Below are 26446 nucleotides of genomic sequence, written 5' to 3' on the forward strand. Positions count from 1 at the left end.
TGGCGGTAACATCATGGGAGCTCAGAAACATGTGGAATCCCTGGAGCATCTGCGCTTCGTTCTTCTAACCCTCCTCGCTCCTCGTCCTCCTGGCGTCCCCTGGATCTGTCCACCCCGCCCCCCCCCCCCCCCCCCCCCCCCCTCGCGTCCATGGCCTCAGTCCAGCGGCTCCTGTTTGATGCGGATGGGCGTGGCGGTCAGGGCCTGGGACAGTTTGAGGTCGCGACACAGGACGTATTCACTGAACTGAGAGGAGTCCACGCCTCCACCGCACGACGCTCGGACGGAGAAGCCTTTCTGGAACAGACGCTCCAACACCTGGACCAACAGAGAGAGGGATGGTCAAAGTTACATTGTCTTTAAGTTGCCCTGTGACATTTTTACTTAAAGGGATATTTCAGGATTTTTGACATAGGGCCTCATTTCCTAGTTATCCAGAGTGTTGCTAATTTCTGGAGATATTTTTTTCTAAAATTCATGCAGTTCTTATATTTGTAGAGCTTCGTGGTACTAGGCTTGTACTAGGCTAGTGCATGTCTATGGTATCAGCTAGCCTCCATTAAAAACAGTCTGACCCGCTCCACAGTGCAGCTGAGGCAAATCACTTATAACACCAGACTAACCATATAAATGTCTGTGTCCATAGAATAATTATAACTGTTTTGCATTGATATTTAAGCAGCATCAGCTTCTTGGTTGTATAAGCTACACAGCGGCGGAGTGATCTGCTAGAAAATAGTCCCTCAAAATGAGATCATTCATGTGATGCAGGTCAGTTATATTCCAAAAATTATTCTATGGACACAGACATTTATATGGTCAGTCTGGTGTTATAAGTGATTTGCCTCAGGTGCTCTGTGGAGCGGGTCACACTGTTTTTAATGCAGGCTAGCTGATACCATAGACATGCACTAGCCTAGCGCCACGAAACTCTGCTTGAAAACTGCATGAATTACAAAAAAAAATATCTCCAGAAATCAACAACACTCTGGATAACCATGAAATGAGACCCTATGTCAAAAATCCTGAAATATCCCTTTAATATAATCAATTACAAGCAATTATTTTAATCTATTATAGAAAACGCTATCTCAATGGCCGCCGCCTGGGCGCCGCCATGTTTATTTCCCATACCGACTTTGAAGCTAAGCAGGGACGGGCCTGGTTAGAACTGGGATGGGAGACCGTTTGGGAACACCAGGAAGCCGTGGTGCTGCGGTGCTGCTGTCCGAGGACAACCCGCCGTCACAAAAACGCGAGTGCACGAGATCTGACTGCCGTGCGTGTGCGCGCATCCAAACAGGGCGCTGTGTGTGTGCGCGCGCGTTTGTGTGTGTGCGTCCGTGCGTGTATGTGTGCGCGCGTGCATCCAAACAGGGCTGTGTGCGCGTGCGTGCGTGTGTGTGTGTGTGCGTGCGCAGGCGTGTATGTGTGCGCGCGCGCATCCAAACAGGGCGATGTGTGCCATCGTCACTCACCCTAAACTGCAGCTGTAGACGCTCCGCACAGGTACAGGTACATCCTCCAAAACACATCTGCGTGTCTTTGTTTAAGTCTCTCCTGCCCAAAACCTGCTCCAACACGAGCCTCTAATCAAACGCGCTGCTCCGACTGATTTATCCTCCGTGTGAGTAAAAGCGAAAATGAAACTACCACTTAACGAGCGCATGGCCTGCACTGCGTAGTTTTTTTCTTTTTTTTTTTTCCTGCTGTACCATTTGTTTTCTATTTTGCTTTCACGTATTGTGAGCCCAGAGGTACATTTTATTCTAAAGCAGCTTTGAAAGCATTGCCAATTTTATTGTAAGGTTATAAATACTGTCTAACAACGCTCATTAGGCTATTTCAGTTCAAAACCTACTCATTATTTGTTTTATTGTGCACTACCGTGATGCACCAAGCCACGGGTCCTGCACCGTGAACTAAACCGTTACAGCTGAACCCCTAATATTTATCCATAATTATTCCACTGTCTCTTGAATTCTATTCCCTGAGTTTAGCATATAACATAGCATATTGTCGTTGTAGTTAATAAGAAAGGAGCACGGGTGCATCAAACACTCCAATTGCTGTTTGTTTGATATTATTTTTTGCATTCATTATTTTAAACATTTGTAGTGGCCATAGTTTTTGGAATGGGTTGGGAACCACTGTTCTACAGCTGAACTGTGTGACGGGTTGGACATTTCTTTGTCATCACTCATAATCTCAGGATATCAAATGTGGAGACTAGCGAGGCCCGGCCGAAGGCCGGGTCTCAGCTAGTACATATAATAAAATGAACAAACGAACATGTGTCCGTCAACAAGCCAATTATGAGGTTTATATAAGTCAGGTCTTCATCCACATCTATAGCATTGTCTGTGTGGAACAGTTCATTAGGAGCATGTTTTGTAGCAACAGAGATGTTACGCAGTGTGCCTTTAAGCTTTATTGAAGAACATCATAAAAGCCCTTTGTTGTTTACTTTGGGTTTCCTCTCCTGTCTGTGTGTTTGCTTTATAATATGATCACTTGTCCCTCACCTGTACGGAGTTGAGCCTGCAGTAGCCGTTGAGGGGGAAGCGTATCACGTGAGTGGGGTCCTGGTTCCAGCCCGCGTTCACCGAGTTGCACATGACGTCTCCGGTCTCTGGGAAGACCTCCTCGATCAGGACCTTCTCTCCGCTCAGCGCGATCCTCTCGCCCAGATCCGGGGTCACGCGGACCACCAGGCACTCGCAGCCCGCCAGGCTCTGGGCCTCGCGCTCCGCGTGCCACCGCTCCAGCTCGCGCACCATCGGCGTCAGCTGGTAGAACCGCACCTCCTCGTACAGAGCCGTGAAGTCCTGGAGAGAGAGAGAGAAACGTTATTCAATATTCCCTGGGCTTTAGGCAGACAAAACGCCAGCCCACACGCCGTGACACGTCACACTGAGATACCCACACGTTCTTTACCAAACATAGTCTGGTCCCGTCTTTGATCAAACTTCTGGTTTCTATCACGGTTTATTCAATTATCAGTCAGTAAAACCATCAACTAGATACAAGGCCTTTAAAATGACTGCATATAGGGCTGTAGCCTGATGTAGCTGATCCAATGGGCGAGGAAAGCGCTTCTCTTTGGTCCTCATGGTGTGGAGCTGACATTGCTGTAATACCACCCCCTAGTGGTCAGGGGCGACTCCAAAAGACACTTGGTAAACAGCATTTCTATGAAGACTTTGACATGACAACGCCGGGGTAAGTGTCATATTTTTAACCAAGCTGGTTTTTCATCAGCACTAAAAAGTGGAAGCCTTAATGTATGATTGATAGGCTCTGGAGCTCGGTGGAGGCTCCGCCCACCCGCGAGGAACAGGCTTCGTAAGAGAAGATTGAGCAGCCATGTTAATTTCGCAGACCACTCAGGATCATTACTATGAATGGGGCTGAGTGGAACTGGCTATGTCTTCGTTCTTATATCTATGAGCCGATGTAGAACAGTATCCTTTAGCCTTTAGCCCCTAGCCACTAGCAGTGACCGCTAAAACACAAATAATCAACCTTTGTCCTAGAGTTTTAGTTGGATTTGAGCTTAAGCACTGGGGGCGACCCTAGCGTAGACCATGGTGTATTGTAGAAGGACATTACAGATAGCAAAGAGAGACAAGTTAGATCCAAGTCGGCTAGTCTGGGAGACTATTCAGTGCCCGTTAGCCTGCTAGCCTGTATTTTTCCTATAGCCGTTAGCATTAGCCACCAAACATCACAAATTATGAACGATGCAGATGTTGATTTGGCCAGAGTCTCGTTAGAAATCATTAATGAATGTACAAACTCATGTTCAGTCAAGTTTCTCCTTTTTGTGGGGTCGGATATGGAAATCCACCGGCCACTAAACATCATCTTATAAGGTGTTAATGATAAACTGCTTTAGTATTGCATCTGGCTTCCCTATTTATTTGTGTGGGGAAAGAACTTTCAATTTAAATGGGCCGTGGAGCCGTCGGCGAACAACATGTGTGCATTTGTAGGAACAGGTTCAGATAGCTTAAGGCAGGTGAAGGTCACAATGGTCACAATAAACAAAGGTCAACAGGAAATGGCGAGGTAAAGGCCTCCCAAAGGCAATCAGTTTAAATAAAACATGTCATGTAGATTGAAACAAGACTGGTTTGACTGGAATTTTTGAAAAAGTAATTTGGAGTCATATTCTACGTGAGTGTCGTAATGGCGACGAAAACGAGGATGAAAACGCAGCAAAAGAGTGGCAAAAATGTGACGAAAATGCAACAAATAGGAAACGATGATAAAGCAACAATAGATGACAAAAAATCTCCCAAAACATGACAAACATGACTGTGTCAGAAAGTTAAGATCAGTTTTGAAGGTCTTGAGGCATTACACTGACCTATAGGCTGTAAGCTCCAGTCTTCAAGCTTTTAGATTTGAGTAAAGCTGAAATCCAATATTCCACATAGAGCTGACTTTATTACAGACGACACTCCCTAAATGAGAGTCTGTGCTGGATTTAACCAGAGCTAAATGTTGTTAGTGCTGCAGCGTGAAGTCTGCAGTGTTTACAAGATACAGGCTTATGATGCTAATGTTGCTAAACTAGCTGCTAACTCACGGCTAACAGTTCTGGCGATTCTTACGCGGTTTTATGCCCAGGGGCTTATTCAGCTGAAAACTTTCCCAGCGACTAAAAAGTCCTCAGAAAATCCAAAATAAAGAGATACAGCATGTTTATATTGATCGAAAACGAGCTGCAGCAAAACAATGAAAATGCTAAAGCTACTGGATAAGTTTCTATAAACACACGAGAAAATCCACACGGAGCTGAAGTAAAGGAGAAAAGAGACCATTTATCTGTAGTAATAAGCAACATCTCAATACTATTGTTAAAGGAATAGGCCACCGTTTTTACATACTGAGATATGCTCTTACCTCACTTTAGCCGAGTTAATATATCCCCGTCTGGTCTTTGTCCGTGCGCTCTGTCACGCAAACGGAGCACATACGCAGCCTCTCCCACGTGTCACATAGCTCCAAAAAAGCTCACGATAGAAGCTACCAAGCTCTTCCACGTGTTCCCTATTTAAATAAAGTTACGTGAAGTGTTTTCATGCGAAGTATATTTACACAGAAATGTATCATGTCGATTTTATAGGCAAATAAAAAGGGGGACTATATTGTGAGGCGTAATGATACGAGGAGCAAAACGTCCGCGCAGTAACTCCTAAAGACTTCCCCCGCTCACTTCCGTCAATAACCTTTAGGAGTTACTGCGCGGACGTTTTACTCCTCGTATCATTACGCCTCACAATATAGTCCCCCTTTTTATCTGCTTATAAAATCGACATGTTACATTTCTGTGTAAATATACTTCACATGAAAACACTTCACGTAACTTTATTTAAATAGGGAACACGTGGAAGAGCTTGGTAGCTTCTATCGTGAGCTTTTTTGGAGCTATATGACATGTGGGAGAGGCTGCGTATGTGCTCCGTTTGCCTGGCAGAGCGCACGGACAAAGACCAGACGGGGATATATTAACACGTCTAAAGTGAGGTAAGAGCATATCTCAGTATGTAAAAACGGTGGCCTATTCCTTTAAACAAAAATACATAAATGAATAAAGCACAAGCATTGAGGAGCTTTTGGATATGAGCTGTTCTGTCTCTAAATTATATAGAATAAATAAATAAATAAAATGGCATCTGTACAATTTTGAAATAACTTCTCATTACTAACCAATCTGCTGTGAAAAAGTAATAAATAAAAGCATGTTGAAGAAAATGCTTCGTACCCGAAATCGGTTTTAGAAAAAGTGGTATCGGTGCATCCCTAGTTAGGAGGTTAAATCAGGATTAAACCAGGACTTGGCGTAGTTGGACTAGACTTTACATGTAAACGTAATGACTGATAAATCAATCTTATTCAAAACTTACTTCTTTGATCCTCAAACTACGCTCTTTTGAACACTCTTGTTCACTCAGCTTCCCAAATCTAACCCTGCCTCCTGAACCCGACAGCTCAACATTATCGTAATATATAGAAAGGTTAGTCTTTTCGGTCAGCCTCTGTTATAAAAGACACATTTCTCTATTCCACACAATGGCGTCTCCTGCACATCGCCTTTTCTCCCTCTCACTGCAGCAGCAGACGAGAAGCAAAGACACAGTGACCCGCGGCCATTCACTCCTCCATCAAAGTCAACTCCCCCCCCCCTCCCTCTCTCTCCCTCCCTCCCTCCCCCCTCTCTCTCTCTCTCCTCTCAGCAAACCATACATGCGTTTTATAAAAAGCCCTTATTTCCCCCCGGGGCGCTTTAGTCATCTGCACATAGAAAATAACAGACTAACTACAGGGGGAAGAGAGATGAGAGCGAAAGATCCAATATGCCGCGCCTGCTTCTGCACATAATCATTTAGCAAAACACACACCGCGCTCGCTCGGCGCTCTCAGCTACACTTCGTCGACCTCTTTCGCGCCCCGGAGCCACGCGTTGGACTGATTAAAAAGGCAGAGATGGTGTAAGAAGAAAGGGAAGACGGAGGAGGGGGATTCTGGGGAAAATGCAGATAACGAAACGGCCCGCGGGCATTTGTACAGACCTCCAGGATGTTTGGAGGATTTGGGCGGAATAGTTTGGTGTTGATGAAATTATAAAAGATGATGGGTTTAAATGAGGGCTATCGCTGTGACGATATATCGAGTTTGCGATATATCGTGACAGTATGTGGTACGAAGCGATACTTTTCTATACTGAGATTGATGCTTTTGAACGGCTCGAATCGTGTCTCAAGGGTGAAAAAAGACGGATCTCTTTTTCAGTCAATTTTACCCAGAACTCCCCTGAACGAACACAAGAATCAGCCCAACAACACAAGTGAAAGCACACTAAACAAGCAGCAACCCCCCTCTCTCTTGATATAGCTGTCTTTTTGCCCTCTGCTACACAATGTTTTACTGGATACTTTTTTTTTTTACTGCAAAGAGTCCATAACGGTCCTGAAGAAGCAGCTCTTTAAAGGTAAACAAACAGCTAGCTTATGAGCTAAAGACATTTGAGACCTGCACGCTTCTTCTTCTGAAACTCTGAAGAGGCACCAAGAGCCTCCACACCTGCAGCACAGAGGAGGCGACACACGAGGAGCTACAGGAAACAAGGAAGGGACAAACAAGGAGGTATCCGGGCAAGACTCGAAGCTATCCTACTGGGATAATGGACGTTCACTAGAGAATAAACCAGATTGACTGCTACACTCTTCCCAGAAGATGGTGAAAGACCCTTGTGGGGCGGAGGGAGCTGCGCAGGAGGAAGAGGGAGGAGGAGCTGATCAGTGCAGGACACCACGCTCTGGAGGCGGTGCACACAGCTCACCATAGTAGCCTTAGCCTGAAGTTCATATTTTTTTCTGCAAATGCTTATGTTTTACATCTGTGGTTCTCAAGTGGTACGGCTTCGGGACCTAATCGTGACCTTAGGATGACAAGCCGCAACCCGAATGAAACTGTAATTTGCCATATATCGTATAAAATATAGTATTTTCCACACAGGTTTTTATTGAACAAATAGTAGATACGCCCTTAAGAGATCAAAACAACACAATAACAATAATTTTGTTTCCATGCACTTTCAGATTGAAAATTGAAAAAAAAAATCCCTATACCTGCTGACACAATTTCTCGCATTTTATAGGTTTATAGGTACTTTGATCTCTTATTGGCATAATAATGTTTCTCAAATTCATCTTGAGGGCCAGAGGTAATGTGCTGCTCCTGACGTTGCCTACCCCTGGTTTAGAGGTTCACTGAGGCCGTATAGTGGCAGTCGCAGCAGCTCAGGACTAACACCTGAACACTATTTGATGTACAGTTGTAGAATGACAAATAAAGCACTTACTTACTTATTTACTAACAATGAATGAAAAACAGCCTCTTTTTCTTAGTTGTGTGAAAATTGCGTGAGATTTTATTCCCAATATTTGCCCCATTTCTCCCCCTTTGTTTTTTACACAATTTGTCCATAATTTTGCCAAAATTTTCCATCTTCTGACACATTATTGTTTTGTTTTCTGGGTCTCGATGACAAATATTTCAGTATAGGTATCAGACAAAGTATCATTCAGGTATCGGTATCGAAAACCAAGTATTGCTAAAGTGCTGGAAAAATATTTAACAGTACCCAGCCCAGGCCGGGATCCTTTATTTGATCATAAACAGGGGATTTGAGTTGCCCCAAATAAACACTGCATCCCCAAAACTGCCCTAACCGGATTATGTCTAGTAACCGGGATACTCGACTGCAAGTAAACGCACACATTATGGCCGTCTGGTTCTCGTGTTTCGCACCTTGAAGTCGTCGGGCAGCAGCAGTTTGCAGGTGCGCAGGAAGCTCAGGATGTATTTGAAGATGTCTCCGTCTCTGTCGATGAAGTAGTGCTGCTTCAGACTGTCCAGGACGATGGGCTCCGTGCCGTTAAACAGGCGCCCGATTCTGCAAACACAGGAAATACACACATGAGGGCATTTCTATAGAAAAGCTTTCAGGCTCGTCAGTCGCATTGGCAGCCAAGCCCTGGGCAACTGTGGCTACAATAGTCTCTGACCACCAGTGAGTGTGGAGATCATGAATAATGAGTGCAGAGGCCGAACCTTCCCATGTACTAGGGCTGTAGTTTGTACTTTTCTATTTGTTTGACTCAACGTCGGACTGCTTTACATTTAATATCACCTTTGAAAACCCATCTTCTGAGTTGCATTTCGTTATAATGACATGTATTGCAATATGCATCGTATTCCTCCAACAAAAGTGTATCGTCCCTACTATGAACCTAAAAGCCAAAAACGCCCATGAATGTGTTTGTGAAGGCTCTCATTCGTCCAGGAAAGTGATGCATAAATCGTCGACTGGACTGGGTTTGGTTGAGTTAAGGATCTTTTGCTTCCATTCACAGAAGCTCCTTCTGGTCACAAGAGCTAACGGGCTTATCTCACCGGAGAGAGATGTGGAGACGTTGCTGAGACTGCCACGACTCCGCAACTCTGACTGAGGCGTCTATCTCACCAGCCTGGAGACTAGTTGGAGACTTGAGTTTCCGCTGGTCACAGAAATGGCAAGTCTCCAGATAGTCGAGTCTCTGCATGGTCTCTGTGTGGTCTCTGAGAAGTCTACGCGGTCTGAAACTGCTGTGGCAATGTTGCAAACACTATTTATGGTCCCCAACCTCTGAGATGTTTCTGTGACGTCCCTGCATGTCTGTGAGACCTGTCGGATCCAAGGAGATCTAACAGAGTCATATGGACTCTCTTTAAGATCTCCTTGGTATCCGACAGGTCTCACAGACATTGCAGGGACGTCACAGAAACGTTACACGACAAATAGTATTCACGAAATAACTGCTTGAGACACTTTCAAGTCTCCATGTGGTCTCCACTGAAATCGAACGTGTTTCGGAGACATCAACATGACCAGCAGCGACTCGAGTCTCCAACTAGTCTCCAGGCCGGTGAGACAGGATAGCATGTTGTTAGCATTTGGCCTCTCCCAGTATATTCCTATAGTTCCAAACGAGGACAAAGTCAGAAGCAACCAAGCTCTTCCGTGGACTAGACAGGTATGTAGCAACTCGTCAAAGCTCAGCAAGCAAATCGGACAAAACAGTAGATCAGCACCAAAATGAGGCTAAAATGGAACTAAATGAGGAAAAATAGAGCTAATGTACGAAATCCATGTGCATTTTGTTTTTGGATGAGTTTGTAAAAAGATCTCAGATGCTCAGACAGACCATTCAAAGAAACTTCTGCTCCTACTTCAAATTAAACTCATAATTTACCCACCGCACGTTTCCTCTCGCCCTTGGATTGTGCCGTCCTCCGCGGCGGTTTTCAGCCTCAGACTTCTCTCCAGTTCTTTTGAGTTTTTTAGAGAAAAGCCCAGAGACACGGACGCGGGGCAGGTTTTAATTGTGTGGGCTCAAAGCGAGAGGTGAAGGATACGCGGCGGCGCTTTGAAAGACGGAGCGGCGAGAGGGATCGCCCTGAGTGAGAGCGAGACACGAGAACCGCTCTGGAATCTGAGAGAGACTGAGAATGTTCTATAGGCGGCGCTCACGAGGTCGTAGGTCAGACTTTTATGTTGAGGGCGAGTCTAGAGAAGAGATGTGAGAAAAACTCTGCAATAATCCATAACTTACACCACCCAAAAAACCCAATCAAATCCTGATCTGATCGCCATGACGACCTGCTTTATCAGAGGCATTGTCATATTGTGATCTCTCCACACACTGCTTCTACTGTCAAGACTAAACCAGACCTAAACCAGACCTAAACCAAGACTTAAACCAGGCCTAAACCAAACCTAAACCAAGACTAAACCAGACCTAAACCAGACCTACACCAGACCTAAACCAGACCTACACCAGACCTAAACCAGGCCTAAACCAGACCTAAACCAGACCTACACCAGACCTAAACCAGGCCTAAACCAGACCTAAACCAAGACTAAACCAGATCAAAACCAGACCTAAACCAGACCTAAACCAGGCCTAAACCAGACCTAAACCAAGACTAAACCAGACCTAAACCAGACCTAAACCAAGACTAAACCAGATCTAAACCAGACCTAAACCAGGCCTAAACCAGACCTAAACCAAGACTAAACCAGATATAAACCAGACCTAAACCAGGCCTAAACCAGGCCTAAACCAGACCTAAACCAGACCAAAACCAGGCAAAACTAGACCTAAACCAGACCTTAACCAAGACTAAACCAGATCTAAACCAGACCTAAACCAGACCAAAACCAGACCTAAACCAAGACTAAACCAGATATAAACCAGACCTAAACCAGGCCTAAACCAGGCCTAAACCAGACCTAAACCAGACCTAAACCAGGCGAAACTAGACCTAAACCAGACCTTAACCAGACCTAAACCAGGCCTAAACCAGACCAAAACCAGACCTAAACCAGACCAAAACCAGACCTAAACCAGACCTAAACCAGGCCTAAACCAGGCCTAAACCAGACCTAAACCAGGCGAAACTAGACCTAAACCAGACCTAAACCAGATCTAAACCAGGCCTAAACCAGACCAAAACCAGACCTAAACCAAACCTAAACCAGACCAAAACCAGACCTAAACCGGGCCTAAACTAGGCCTAAACCAGACCTAAACCAGACCTAAACCAGGCCTAAACCAGACCTAAACCAGACCTAAACCAAGACTAAACCAGGCCTAAACCAGACTTAAATCAGACCTAAACCAGACCTAAACCAGACCTAAACCAGGCCTAAACCAGACCTAAACCAGACCTAAACCAGACAAAAACCAGACAAAAACCAGACATAAACCAGACATAAACCAGACATAAACCAGGCGAAACAACTAAATGGTCTGAATCTGGATTAAACCAAAAAGGAGCAGAGACTGAAATCAAGGTCTAAACCAGACAGACCAGGACAGAACGAAACTAGGATTACTCTGAACTAAACCAGGTCTAAACCCAAGGACTCAATCAGATTAAAAATGAAAAAAAAAACTGGGTCTAAACTAGGCGAAAACTAGGTCTAAACCAGGTCTAAAATCAGGACAATATCACGGACTGAACCAGGATTAAACCAGGACTGAACAAAGCATGTCAAAACTATGTAAGGTCTGAAACTTGGACTGAAGAGAAAACTAGAAACCTAGGTCTAAACCAGGTCTAAAACCGGGACAATATTACGGACTGAATCTGGATTAAACCAAGACGGAGCAGAGACTGAAATCAAGGTCTACACCAGACAGACCAGAACAAAACTAGGATTACCCTGAACTAAACCAGGTCTAAACCCAAGGACTCAATGGGTCTAAACCTGGACAATATCACGGACTGAACCGGGATTAAACCAGGACTAAACCAAGCATGTCAAAACTATGTAAGGTCCTATGCCTAAGGGCCTATGGGGACAATGAAGAAAAACAAACAAACAAAACAAAACAAACAAACAAGGTCTGAAACTCGGACTCAAGAGAAAACCAAATAGTAAGGTCTGAACCAGGTCTAAAATCGGGACAATATTACAAACAGAATCAGAGGGACCCAGAGGGACTACGGAAGGGATTTATGAAGGTAAACAAGTTACTTAGTTCTGCTTTAAACTAAAATTGTGAAAATTGGCCATATTGCAAGGCCCTATTTTTAACCTCTTACCCACCGCCTGAACTGAAACACATTTTCTCCCGTTAGGCTTTACCCAAATCTAAAAGCTTCTCGACTGGTTTTCATCCTCGTTTTCGTCACTATCTTTAAGCTGTTTTTTTTTTTTTTTAAAGCTTTTAGATTTGGATAAAGCCAAACTGGATGAAGATGTGCTCAGTTCAAGAGGTTAAGTATCTTTTAAGTTGTCCAAAACATGCATGGTGTAAAATGGCGGCCACACCTTTAGAGATCTACCCCAAAACTTATCCTGACTTCACCAGACGAGAATCTAAAGTCATTTTTGCTTTTGTGCAGATAGGAAGTTGACCCGGCTTCCCAAAGCTCCCCAATAACCTCACAGTGCCTGGTCCATAAACACTAAATCACTGGCCATGGGGACACTTTAGAGCAGTGGTCCTCAGACTTTTTTCTCTGGGGGCCACATTATTGTTCCTGACTGTGATGGGGGGCCGGACCGGGTTGGCTATAATATAGAATTGTATGACTCAGACCAAAATGCCTCATTGTGAAGTAGAGATGACTCGCCTGCACAGTCGTCCCCACGACTATATCCACAAGATCAACACTTGATTCAGGCTCATATTTATTTCACTGTAGTGGTTTGCAAAAATAGCAATCAAGTCTTCACACTTTCTTTTAATTTCCATTTATTTTTATTTTCAGATCAAATTATGTACCCTCTGTGCCCTCTGCTGGACACCTGTGGAATTATCTTTTATTTATTCAAATTGCCCCCTAGTGGCTGGAATCAGTAAACTGGTTATTTAGTTAAAATATCCTAACTCCGCACAGGAATGGGCTAGAGACTTACTTTTTTTTTTGACAAACTCAGGGATTTGTGCTCTACAAGTGGGGGGCCGGATTAAATCATCTCGCGGGCCGGATTTGGCCCGCGGGCCGTAGTTTGAGGACCCCTGCTTTAGAGCATCCAGACCAGCTGCATCATTGTGTGAGATGGTTCTGGAGCTGCATCCTGTTCTAAGAGCCTCCAGGGCAAAGTGAGAGCAGCTGAGAAGATCATCCAGGCCTCTGACCCTTCCGTTCTGGGCAATAACTACACCCATCACACCCGCAAAGCCCAATATTATCAATGTCTTTCAAACAGCAACAACCCGCTGCCCCTGCTGGCCGGGAGTTGTACTGCACCCAAAGCAAACAGCTCAGTTATCATGTTATCCTAGTTCTTACCTTGACTCCGGGTACTTGGTGAGGGTGGCCAGGCTGCTGGTGTACATGTGCCCCCCGACGTCGATGTGCACCGGGGCATTGGCTTTGGTGAGCTGGGCCGGGGACGGGATGCCCTGCGACGTGAGGGGGGAGGCGGGGGAGCGGCTGACCGACAGGCGGGACAAGCTCCGACCGTCCTGGGACAGAAGACAGAGGCGGGGCGTTGAGACAAACATTATGTTTCATGTTTATTGCAGCTTGAGTGGATTTACGACGTGATTATGCACTTATAGAACAAAGGTTTACTGTGATTTGTATTCATGCTTGAGAGTTGACAGTATAGAGTGTCTTTACAGTCAATCATATCCTTTATTGTGATATTTTCCTGCCTCAATATATCGAACTTCTAACTCTAAACCTAAACATAACACTAATAGGTTCATGTCTACATTGAGGTTAAGATATATTCAACTACAAAACTGTATCAACCTTAGATTGAGTCGGATATTTTGATGAATAGTCGGCAAACAGCTGACGCACCCAGACCTTTAACTGTGTTTTATAAAAATACTGATCTGTTATAGCGTAAGGGAAGAACACTGTTTCTGCCTATCATAGAACTATTATTATTTATCTAATACATGAACCTCTTAACCAAAATCTAAAAGCTTCTTGAAGAAACTAACAACAAAAATTAGACAAAAAATTAGAATGAAAACGCAAAAAAGTGACCAAAGAAAAACAGTAAAGTGGCAAAAGAGCTATGAATAGAAACGTCAAAATGGGGACTACAGGGCTGGGCGATTAATTGAATTTTAATCAAATCGTGATTTTAATAAAGGTCGATCACGATAATCGCGTGGTGCGTTTACAATCGAGGAGAATTGGCCAATCCTGCAGCGCCTGTCAGGTCAATCCCAGGGAAACACTCGGCCCAAACAAACAGGAAGCACAGGATGACACATGCGGCACAAAGAGGACCTGGTGATTTTACGGACGAAATCAGCTACAAAGTTACAATGAGGCGTAACACTGGCCTACAGGCTGTAACCGTTTAGATTTGGGTAAAGCTGAACTGGAGAAAATCACTTGGTTAAAGCCCCGGGTTCGATAACTCGTAATGTTCTTGAGCGTATAACACAAAATCACTGAGGTCTTCAATCTGACTGAGATTTACACATTTCAAAACAACACAAAGTGATTTAAATATGTACAGAAGTTCAGTTTTGGTCATAATATTCCCAAATTTAGTTCAATTTAAGCCTTGTTTTGATTCTGATATGGGATATTTAGGCGCCATGTTTTGACATATTGAGGAAAAATGTAAAATGCTGCATTGAAATATGTTTTTTCCTCAAACTCAAATGTTGACTATAATTGAACTGCTCCATTATTTAGTTATTTATCCATTCCACCTGCCGCCGTCTCCATGAAATATAAGCCTAATTCTGTATTTGTTGACATTTTCTCCAGGCAACTAACACCCCACTTCATTTTCGATTTAAAATGCATTATTGAAATTTTCACATCAGTCCCGTCCACTCTAATGAAACCCCCCCCCCGAGGCGCCAGCATCGGTCTCCATATTCGCCCCCTCCTCCTCCTCCCGCTCCTTCTATCTCCTCCTCTCTTCACTGAAACTCTCTGGATTGTAAAAAGGAGCTTTGAAGCATGAAAGGTGAACAGGAGGCACCAGGCCCGCAGGAGGGAGGGGAGGGGGGGAGCGTTTCTGCCCCGGGACGTGCACTCGCCTCTGGGCAAACTGACACACGCAGCTACCCCTCTCTGCTCCAGCTCCAGCTCCGGCTCTGACGTCTGGTTTGGCTCGTGATTAGAATAACTATTGTGGAGTAGGATCAGGAAAACATGCTTCATAATATAGAAATGCAAAGTCTCATACTAAATATAGTTCACACATGTTTGGACTTGATTTAGAGCTGATTTAGCCTGGAACACATTTATCCTGTTTTAGACTTTAATCTCTTAACCCAGCACAGTTTCTAAAGAAGATTATACCCAAATCTAAAAACTTCTTGAAAAAAAGCATCAAACGAAAACAGGTGTGAAACTGCAACAAATAAGTGACCACAAAGCAACAAAGAAGAAACAATAATACAACAAAAATGTGACCAAAAACACATGAAATAAAAAAGATGAAAAAGCAACAAAAACATGACAAAAAAAGAGACGAAATTATGTTAAAAAAGGGAAGAAAACACGACAAAATAGAGACAAAAGCCAGACAAAAAAGATACGAAAACATGAGAAAAAAAGAGACGAAAATGAGACAAAATAGGGACGAAAACCAGACAAAAAAGAGACGAATACGTGTTAAAAATTCTTAAAAAATGCAACAAAAAAAGCAACAATGAAGCAACAATAATACAACAAAAATGTGTCAAAACCAAGACAAAGAAGCCACAAAATTCAAAAAAAGCAACAAAAACATGACAGAAAAAGGAGACGAACACACGACAAAACAGAGACGAAAAAAATGTTACAAAAGAAATAAAAACATGTTAAAAAGGGGACGAAAACATGATCAAAAAGAGACGAAAGCGAGACAACATAGAGACAAAAACATGTTAAAAAAGAGACGAAAACGTTTCAAAAATGTGACAAACCCGCAGCAACAACCCGACACAAAAGTTCTGATCAGTTTTGTGGGCCTCAGCTTTCAAATGCTCCGGTTAATCCAAACAAAAAGTCTTCGTCTATCGCCGGTTTAGGTCCAAGTTCTCGCTTATCGTAGATGAGCAAATGAAGTTGCGATTCAAGAATGAAATCTGGATGAAACCGGTCCAACAAAGTAAATCCAAACCTGAGCATCTTTAATCGTACGGTACCGGTGCGGTTTGACCTCTTCCTGCCCTGTACAAACCAAAAGAGCGGTGCTGTGGAGGTCACGTTTAGAGCTAAATATAGACTCGCAGCTGGCAAACCTCTGCAGACACTATTCCCCAGCGTGAAAAGACCCCCCAAACTATATGTGACGGAACGCGCCGTACTCCGTTCAAAAAACCCATCAATTTACACAGAGCCTACGGTAAGATACATTTGAACCGCGATTTACACCTCATTTCACACTTTTCTCACATTATAATAACCCGTTAATCGAATCGGCAGGACTGTATTTTCGTGAGTTTTACTCTTTAATCAAATACGGGTACTTGAAAAGGCACGTTCCCACACGCCGCTGCCGCCCCCACGCGACCGAAATGACGGGAGGATTAGCATGCGAGCTAACCTTAAAAGTTCAATTATTCCCTAAATGCTAACTACTTCAACATTGTCATACAAGCCGAATGACGTATTAGCCTTCACAAATCGCAAATATAAACTTCATATCATGCAATTCTAATTCATATCGTTGGTTTATCGATATTTGTAAAAGATACACACATTGTAAATGAAGTTCGGGAAAGTGTTATTCGAAGCCTGTCTAAACATAACAAGGCAAGTATTTAATCAGTATAATTAGATATTTAATCCAAGGAATAGTTCCGGGATTACAGAGGATTTCATTTTGGATTGAACCATGATGAGCCTAAACTATCGCTAATCCGTAAAACACGGGGTTTAAATGTTGATAAGCTTTTACGCACGGAACCCCTGTAAATGCAACAGTAAAATAAGATTGTATTACGATTAAGGATGAGAGGACACGTCCGAAAAGTGCCTCGGTGGGAAGTTACCACAGCCTACCTGCGAGGACACCGACACCGTTGACATTCTCGTGACCGGGCGACTGCGCACTCGTGCTGCGTAAAAAGCCTCCACACAATCCACCGCTGCTGGTGCTGCTGCTGCGCCCTGGCTCTGGTTCTGTCCGCTCTGAGGCAGCCTGCGCGCGCTCCGTCGGTCCGTGTGCGAGTGTGTGCGAGAGTGTGTGAATGCGTACGAGTCGGAGAAAGAGCACAAAAGAGGCGGGAGAGCGCGGAGGAGAAGTGCCCCGGGGCCCTTCGCTTTCGCCCGGGGGCCCACGCTGGATTAACTGTGACGGGGGAAGAGCGCTCTGACAGCCCGCATGCATGGAGCCAGCCCCCTGCATACCTCCAGGGCGCACATCCCCCCAGTGTTCAGCTGTATTAAAAAAAAAAATGGACCCCGAATGTAAGAACGTGGACCGAGGCGATGCGGATGAAGGCTGTGGTATTCTGGGGTTGGCTGGGGTGTTGCAATGGAGGAGCCTTTATCATTAATGGGCTTTGGCTTCTATAGCCGTTTATAAACAGGCTATTTTGAGTGGATTCAAGTTACTCATTTGAGGGTATTTAGGATACAGTTACTTGCCTACATTGCAGTAGTCAATCTTTACATTTCAGTTTCATATTCATAACAATAAGAGACAGAAAAGATTAAAACCGTCGGGGGAAAAGTTGTTTACGTATTCAGAATCAAGGAACTGATTGGACAAAGTAACGGCATATTTTCCTAATTACATTTTAAGGCAAGTATTCAGTATTCAGTAATTAAATGCACGACTCAAGTAAGAGAATAACATTTCTTTGTAGCGCCTTTAGCTTTGATTACAGCACATTTGCTCTGGTGTTGTTTCAATAAGCTTTTACAATGTCAAAAACGTCCAGCGTTGCATTCATTTTTCACCCAGATGTTGTATCGATGATGGGAGAGTGTGACCACTGTGCAAAGCTTTCTCCAGCACAACCCGAAGATTCTCAATGGGAATAAGATCTGGACTCTGTCATGGACATGGAAATACTGACCCGCTCATTCTGTGAGCCTGATGAATCCTGACATCGTCTTGGAATATGCCGGTGCCATCAGGGAAGAAGAAACCCACTGAGGGAATAACCTGGTCATTCAGGATGTTGAGCCCGAATGATCCTGGAGCTCTGTTGTCGGGGGGCTTTGTGCCCCTGGTAGTGTTTCCCATGGCAAACAGGTCCGAGGTGATGGGTCAGATAAAGAGCGATTCAGAAGCCCCTTATGAGAGACCAACAGGCCGGTTAGAACCATGAGGCCGTCCTTCTGTGGACCCACCACCTGCAGGAGGAGCCATAGGGGGCTGCCCCCACGACCCGGCAACAGACCAGTGGAAGAAAATGGATGGATGGATGGATGGATGGATGGATGGATGGATGGATGGATGGATGGATGGATGGATGGATGGATGGATGGATTCAGGATGTTGAGCTGATCTCATTCTTTGGGCTTAGAGTGTTGCTGAACCTAGGCCTGACAGCAGCAGCCCCAGATCAGAAGTTAGTGATGTAACAAACAACATTTAAAACTGTACAAATATGTTGATATTTCACCATTCACCATTCGTTCCAGGTGACTGGTAGCTGGTAAATTTCCCACCTCCCAAGTGTAATATACCTTGGAACGCCGCTCGAACTGGTAATTATAACTTCCAGACTGCTACGAGTTTGAATGCGGGATAAAGACAGTAATGGCGCCCCCCAGTGGAGGAGCAGCTAATGTTAAAACTGTAACTAAACCACTGCATCAGTGACGTTACTTTTGGTCACAGCTTTCAACATAATGTTATGTAGTTTTTGATTATATCTGATTTGGAGAAACGTTCATATAGCGTTAGCATCGTATGAGCTAACTGGTGTAGCATTGCTGTGCGTTCCAGGCAACTGGTAACTGGTATCTTTCCCACTTGAAAACAACGACTTATGACCTCAGAGTGGTTCAAGAGCCCATAAATAATCTACTTTTAAGGAGCAGGCCACCGTATTTCCATACTGAGAAATGTTCTTGCCTGAGCTTAGATGAGTTGATACGTACCTGTCTGGTCTTTGTGCCCGTGGAAGAGCTTGGTCGCTTCTAACTTCACCCCCTTTTGGAGCTGGAACATTGGGAGAGGCTAAATGCTAACAACATCTTTGGTCGTTTTGCGTGACTGAGCGCACACACAAAGACCACACAGATACACATCAACTCGTCTCAGCTCAGGTAAGAACATATTCCCGTATGTAAAAACAGTGGCCTGTTCCTTTAAATAAAATGCTAGCAAGGAAGCTACGTTAGCTTTATGCTGCATATGCTAACGTTGGCGAACGAGTGTACTAACGAGTGCCATTTTGCTTCTGCTGAACAATTTGCTGGGGAAAAACATCCATATGGATCCGATTTTGAGAACCGCGAAAAAGAGTACAAAAAAAAATGTTCATGAGAGGTTTACTTCCTGCTCGGCTTGGCCACGCCCCCTTGTATGACGCTGCCTATATTTTCCTGCACCAATGTCGAACTTCAGATTTTCAGAGAAAGTCAGAGTCAGACCTTTATATGTGATGTATTTTTTAGCCCTTTTTTGTAACAGATTCTCTCATTGCCTGGGTTTAGCCCAGGTTGCGTAAGTCCTTTTAACTCCTTTAGCCAGGATCAGGGTCGGTGACGTGGGAGTTAGGACAGGCCTATATTCCGGTCTAAACCCGGGCCTGTCTGTCTCTCAGATGTGGCCTGTTCTCTGTATTTTCTTGTGTTGTGCTCCGGGCCCAAGGCGAACTGTGCCATTTCAATTACTGCAGCTCTGTGAGATGGAGATGTGCTCCTCAGGCTGTTCCACCGTCTAATCACCCTCCCCTCTCTCTCTCTCTCTCTCTCTCTCTGTCGCTCTGTCGCTCTCCCTCTTTCTGATCAAGTAATGCTTTCAGTTTTTTTGTTCTATTGCCACAATTTCACCTTAGTTCATTTGACAGAAAAGACACTGCACAGGTTTTTCAATGCCCGAAAACAACACAGATCCGTATTAAAGATTTTCAATGAGAGGAAGCTTGGATATTTAGAACGTACATTGGACAGAATGAGCAAAAGCCTGTAAAGCTGACAGAATGTACACACCTTTTCTTTTTCACAACAAAGGGCCCGATCTTCCACCTGGCGCAAGGACAGCGTTGCTCCAAACAAAATGTTCATCTTGCATGTGTGCAGCTGTTGCTCTATTTGACTTAAAGGTTGACCGAGGCCTGGTTTATTACCTTCATAGTACTGAGCGCAGCTGATATGGCCCATAGACTGTAAATATAATGGACGTCCTCCTCGTTTACCATAATGACCACGCTCGAGGGGGAAATCATGGCAGGTTTACAGACTCCCCCTCCCCAGCTCTGATGAAGCATGTTCCTAAAAAGGGCATAAGGGCGGGATCTTCACTGTAGACTCGGCCCTTTGCGTGACGTGTAGCTCGCGCAGCTCCGATGCTAACAGTCCGACCCTCATTAAGTACGAGATTTCTAAAATTCTTCTTATGAAAACCAGCCTGGTCCCCTTAATTGTGACTAACCCAGCATTATCACAGGAGGAATATCTAGCTCTAGATAGTTCCAAAAATCCAATGCTTTTCAATGGGGGACCAGCAGCGATTTGGTACTACAGCAATGGCGGCCCCTAGTGTTGTGGCCAAAAAGCTGAGCAGCCAGTGGGCACTGATTTGGCTTCACATTCTTTCCCTCGTTTACATGGTGCTGCCTCATGTTCTTCCTTTAGCATTATGGGCTTCTATAAGTCAAGCTAAATACCTCATTATGTTCTGTGTTCCGAGAGGAGATGCACAGCCGGTCCTGCTGTAGTGTATCTCGATGGAACACCGGTCTGCACTCGGCCGTAATTAATGCGACCCAAACAAAAGCACGTGTTCTCCTCCACTCCCCCCTGCCCTCGCCCCGTATCGGCCAGAGTCTGGTTGGAGGACATAGATATAATAATTAGAGATATTAGAAAAGGTCCCGAGTCCTGTGTGAAACTTACATGGCCGCTCAAACTCCTCCTACTCCTCTTCCTTAAAAGGGCAAAAAGGCGGGAAGCCCTGCGCTCATAGGGTGGGCGGAGCCTCCACAGAGCTCCAGAGCTGGTATTGACAGGCTCTGGAGCCAATAAATGCGCTGAAAAGGCTTCCTCTTTTTCGAGCTGATAAACAAAAACAAAACCAGCGTACCTGTCTGTTCTTTGTGTGTGCCCTCAGTCACGCAAAACGACCAAAGATGTTGTTAGCATTTGGCCTCTCCCAACATATTCCTATAGCTCCAAACAGGGGTGAAGTTGGAAGAGACCATGTTCATACACGGGCACAAAGACCAGACAGGTACACATCAACTCGTCTAAGGTAAGAACATTTCTCAGTATGGAAAAACGGTGGCCTGTTCCTTTAAAGCCGCTCTACGCCGGAAGTCTCATTAGAATCAATGCTCCCAAGTGTCTCTTGGAGTCGCCCCTGGCCACCAGGGGGTGGTATCACAGCGATGTCAGCTCCCCGCCATGAGGACCAAGGAGAAGCGCGTTCCTCTGCCATTGTTGGAGGCAAAAGGTTGTTCTACATAACATCACCATTGGCTTTGGCACAAATCATTTAATGCCTTATATATGAGGTTTTAGTTTCACATGGATTACCCCAGTATTTACTTAAAACCGGGCGAAGCATCTGCAATTTCACAATTTCCTCATCCCAAAACATGTACAAAAGCCCCCCTGGCCAGACCTACAGCTTAAGACCTGCAGATGAACCAATGTAGACCCTCAGACTGTGGCTCTATTTAAATTTCCTCTACACTTGAATGCAGCGATTGTCGTTTAAACCATGCAGACCTTTGTTATTCAGAGGTTTCTCTTGAGGACGGGCTGAAGAGTCTCTCTGATCTCAGCTGTTTGAGGTCAAAACACAAGAGAAGGTGCTTCACGTTTGGACTTTAAACACAGAACTATTTATTTTTTCGCAAATCTGAATAATAGATCGAACCAGGTTTCAATTGGTGGTTTTATTTTGTTTATTATTTTGTCTCTGTTTTGTTGCTTATTTATGGCTCTTTTGTTGCTTTTTTTGGTTGTGTTCTCATCAACGTTTTCGTCGCTAATTTCAACCCTTTGTTCCAGAAGCTTTTAGATTTGGGTAAAGCCAAACTGTGCTTCGTTCAGGTGGGGGTTAAGAGGTTTGGAGAAATAACTTTATCTGTGCATGTATCTGTACTTCAAGTAATGCTATGAAGTACTTCCACTGTGCAGTATAGTTGAGGTAGTGTATGTGTGATAGAGTTGGTGGTTAGTGCCCTCTAGTGGTAGAGGAGGGAAATGCACTATTGTGATGGGGAAAGGAATTCATATTTAAAGAGTTTTGGTATAAGTATCACACTATAGTTTGTTTGTTAATGTGTTTACCAGAGGTGGGTAGAGTAGCCAAAATATTTACTCAAGAGCAGAGGTTTGTAGTACTCAGATACATTTACTCACCTCTTAAAGGGATATTTCAGGATTTTTGACATAGGGCCTCATTTCCTAGTTATCCAGAGTGTTGCTTTCTGGAGATTTTTTTTGTTGTATTTCATGCAGTTCTTATATTTGAAGAGTTTCGTGGTGCTAGGCTAGTGCTAGGCTAGCGCATTTCTATGGTATCAGCTAGCCTGCATTAAAAACGGTCTGACCCGCTCCACAGAGCACCTGAGGCAAATCACTTATAACACCAGACTAACCATATAAATGTCTGTGTCCATAGAGTAATTTTAACCATTTTGCATTTAAAATAACTTATATTTGAGCAGCATCAGCTTCATGGTTGTATAAGCTACGCAGCGGCGGAGTGATCTGCAAGAAAATAGTCCCTCAAAATGCGATCATTCATGTGATGCAAGGTCAGTTATATTCCAAACATTATTCTATCGACACAGACATTTATATGGTTAGTCTGGTGTTATAAGAGATTTGCCTCAGGTGCACTGTGGAGCGGGTCACACTGTTTTTAATGCAGGCTAGCTGATACCATAGAAATGCGCTAGCCTAGCACTATAGCCTAGCGCCACGTAACGAAATATCCCTTTAAGGCCTGCATGAACCAAGCACAAAAATGAGATGAAAAAGTGACAAAATCACAATTCCAAAATGTGACAAAAAGGCGGCAAAAGAGCAACAAAACCATGCTGGAAAAGCAACAACAATGTGACAAAAACACGACTAAAGGGTGATGAAAAATCAACAAGAAAAAATGACAAAAACATGCCAAAAAAACCCATTTTGTCAGTTTTTACTCCCCATTTTCCTTCAGTTGTTCTTAATTTTTTCCCCAGTGATCCCCACATTTCTTGCCATGGGAGATGAACTGGATATTGAACATTTGCATATCTTCAGTTTGATCTTGTAGACGAGTCCAGACTCAGCAGCTCAGGACATTTGCCTACAACGACTTTTCACAGAAGCCCAGAAACAAAGGCTTCTTGTTTCAGCTGAAGATCTTCACCCTCACCTGAACCCAGAGCAGTTTCTCCAGTTTGTTTTTACCCAACCAAAAAGCAATGAAAATGTGACAAAATGACACAAAAGGGCAAAAAAAGGAAACGAAAACGTGATGAATATGTGATGACAAAATGAGACAAAAGGGTAAACCAAAAAAGCCACAAAAAAGTGACAAAAACTGGACAAAAACGTGACAAAAAAGACACACAAAAATTACAAAAATGCGAAAGTGACAGAAATGTGTTGAATACGTGTATAGAAAGTGTCAAAAAATGAGACAAAAATGTGACAAAAACCTGACAAAATGTGATGAATACCTGATGAAAAAGTGACAAAATGAGACAAAAACATGACAAAAAATGAACAAAAATGTGACAAAAAAAAGTGACAGAAAAGCCCCAAAAAAGTACCAAAAATATGACAAAAATGTGACAAAAAATTTACAAAAATGTTACAAAAATATGACAAAAATGTGACAAAAAAGCCACAAAAAAGTATCAAAATGTGACAAAAATGTGACAAACATGTGACTACAAAGTGACAAAAATGTGACAAAAAAATGCCACAAAAAGTGACCAAAAGGCAATAGAAAAAAGTTACGACAACACAGCAACCACATGAGGACAAGACCCTGTTTAGATAATTTTTGAAGGTCTTAGCTTTCAAATGGCACTTCGTTAAGGTGGGGGATAAGAGGCACATTTTGCCATTTTATTTCCTTGCCAGAAGAAGCTGCGGTCAGAGCTTTTATAATTCGGACAAAGGCGTCTGACTCCTGTAATGGAAGGAGCCGTCACTGTGCCTTATCTTAACGCCTCTCCGCCCGGTGCACGTCTAAAACAGCAGCAGTACGGTGGCCTGGAGGGACACGTGGATATAATGCATTGTGACCCCCGGCCGGTCTGGATTTGAGGAGGGTACAGAGGCCCTGAAGGACACAAAGGTGACAGACAGAGGGACATCGCTGCAGGACATGAGCCCAAAAACTCTCTTTGTTCAAACTGACCAATCACATCCGAGCTTCCACACGTCCCAAAGAGTCTCCATCAAAACTGGAGAGAGACGTGAGTGAGAGGCTTTAGAGGACGAGAGACTCAGCATTCAAATCAAGGCCAGACTTTGCATTGATCAAACTTTTAATTTCAGAGTAAATATAAGACCTAAGTCTCCCTTTACGAGGCTTATTGTTTGTTCTACTTTCGGGTTTAAAGGGACACTGCGTAACATTTTGGACTATACCGTTGCAATCACAACCCCCTGAACTGCTACCTTGACATGGTGGGGTTGTTTGAGCGCCCGAATGATCCGAGGAGGTCCGAGGTGACGGGTCACACTAAGAGCAGCTCAGAAGACTTCTATGGTCAGTACAACAACAAGGACCGTGACATCGCCCGGTGTGGTGCAACCGGGGCCCCACCCTGGAGCCAGGCCTGGGGCTGAGGCTCGAATGAGAGTGTCTGGTGGTCGGGCCTCTGCCCACGGGGCCCGGCCGGGTACAGCCCACAAGGACGATGTGGGCCCGCCCTCCTGTGGACCCACCACCCACAGAGGGATCTGTAGGGGTCGGGTGCAGAGAGGACTGGGTGGCGGTCAAGGGCAGGTGCCTCGACGACCTGGTTTGCGAGCGCAGCTTCTGGCGTTCGGGACATGGAACGTCACCTCACTGGGGGGGGCGGAGCCTGAGCTTAGTAGCAGTAGTAGAAATGTATTGTCCCTGTGAGGAAATTAATTTGCAGTGAGTGAAAATACACAAGGACAACAATGACCACAGCAGACAGATCCAAACATTGACAACATACAAAGAACAAACCACGGTTTAAATAATGTTAAAATCATGAACTACATTCTTCATTACCCACAATTGAGAGATACTGGCTAGATATAGTCGGGCTCACCTCCACGCGCAGCTTGGGTTCCGGATCCCAACTCCTGGAGAGAGGCTGGACTCTCCATTTTTCTGGAGTTGCCCGCGGGGAGAGGCGGCGGGCTGGGGTGGGTTTGCTCATATCCCCCCAGCTCAGCCGTAACGGTTCACCCCGGTGGACGAGAGGGTCGCGTCCCTACGCCTTCGGGTTGGGGACAGGTCTCTCACCGTTGTCTCGGCCTACGGGCCCAGCATCGGTGCAGAGAACCCGGCCTTCTTGGAGTCCCTGGGAGGGGTGCTAGATGGTGCTCCCACTGGGGACTCCATTGTTCTACTGGGGGACCTCAACGCCCACGTGGGTAACGACAGTGAGACCTGGACGGGAGTGATTGGGAAGAACGGCCTCCCCGATCTGAACCCGAGTGGTGTTCTGTTGTTGGACTTCTGTGCTAGTCACGGTGTGCTGTCCAGCTCTGTGTTCTCCCCTCCTCCCGCCCACAGCAGGAAATGCAACCAGGTTGATCACATGATCCAATCAAGGACATGGTGTTGCCTCTTGAAACACACACAAAAGAGCAGAGACAGAGAGCAGTTGGAGCTGCTGAAGTACTTAAACACTAAAACTTCGAGGAGGACTGAATTGCAGTAAACCGGCCTTTCTCGAGACACTTGGAGGACAGCTGGTAAGGGCAAAAAGCTCTGTTTTGGTTTCTGTTGTGTTTTGTATGTCTCGTTGGCTGATTTGTTTGTCTGAAAACAGTTGCTATAGTTAAAACGGTGGTTTAAGTTAAAACTGATTTGAAATTCATGATTGTGATACTGTTAGCTACATCGATTTGGCTGAAAGCTTAGAAGTTATACTTTGATCAAATGTCATTAAAAGTACAAGAGAATGCTAAAATACTAAGAACCTTGTTTAATAAAAAAAAAAAGTGTTTAAATTTTGAAAGAACTGCCATTTATCTTCATGATATTTACATTTGTTTGTGTATCTGTTTTTCTGAGGTTTTTCACCTGCTGACAAGTTTTATACCCCACATTAGAAAGGAA

General features: G+C 44.4%; 1 protein-coding gene across 1 annotated transcript; it reads right to left on the minus strand.

The window, feature by feature from the left end:
- Positions 1 to 138: 138 nt before the first annotated feature.
- LOC306965859 (BTB/POZ domain-containing protein kctd15-like) lies at positions 139 to 17499 on the minus strand. Its single transcript, XM_079560430.1, has 5 exons — positions 17047 to 17499; positions 13363 to 13538; positions 8323 to 8467; positions 2526 to 2828; positions 139 to 318 (listed from the first exon to the last, which is right to left on the minus strand). Exons 1-5 carry the CDS (start codon positions 17071 to 17073, stop codon positions 157 to 159), a joined length of 813 nt encoding a protein of 270 aa, XP_079416556.1. The 5' UTR covers positions 17074 to 17499; the 3' UTR covers positions 139 to 156.
- Between the last annotated feature and the right edge of the window lie 8947 nt (positions 17500 to 26446).

The sequence above is a fragment of the Gobius niger genome (genome assembly GCF_951799975.1).
Source record: "Gobius niger genome assembly, chromosome: 7".
Classification (NCBI taxonomy): Eukaryota; Metazoa; Chordata; class Actinopteri; order Gobiiformes; family Gobiidae; genus Gobius; species Gobius niger.

What these genes read in the sequence shown, in the direction of transcription:
- LOC306965859 (XM_079560430.1), bottom strand. Translation starts at nt 17,073, where the DNA reads ATGTCAACGGTGTCGGTGTCCTCGCAG. An exon ending in CGGTGTCGGTGTCCTCGCAG is followed by an intron (nt 13,539 to 17,046) that starts GTAGGCTGTGGT and finishes CTTCTGTCCCAG; the next exon opens with GACGGTCGGAGCTTGTCCCG. An exon ending in ACCAAGTACCCGGAGTCAAG is followed by an intron (nt 8,468 to 13,362) that starts GTAAGAACTAGG and finishes CTGTGTTTGCAG; the next exon opens with AATCGGGCGCCTGTTTAACG.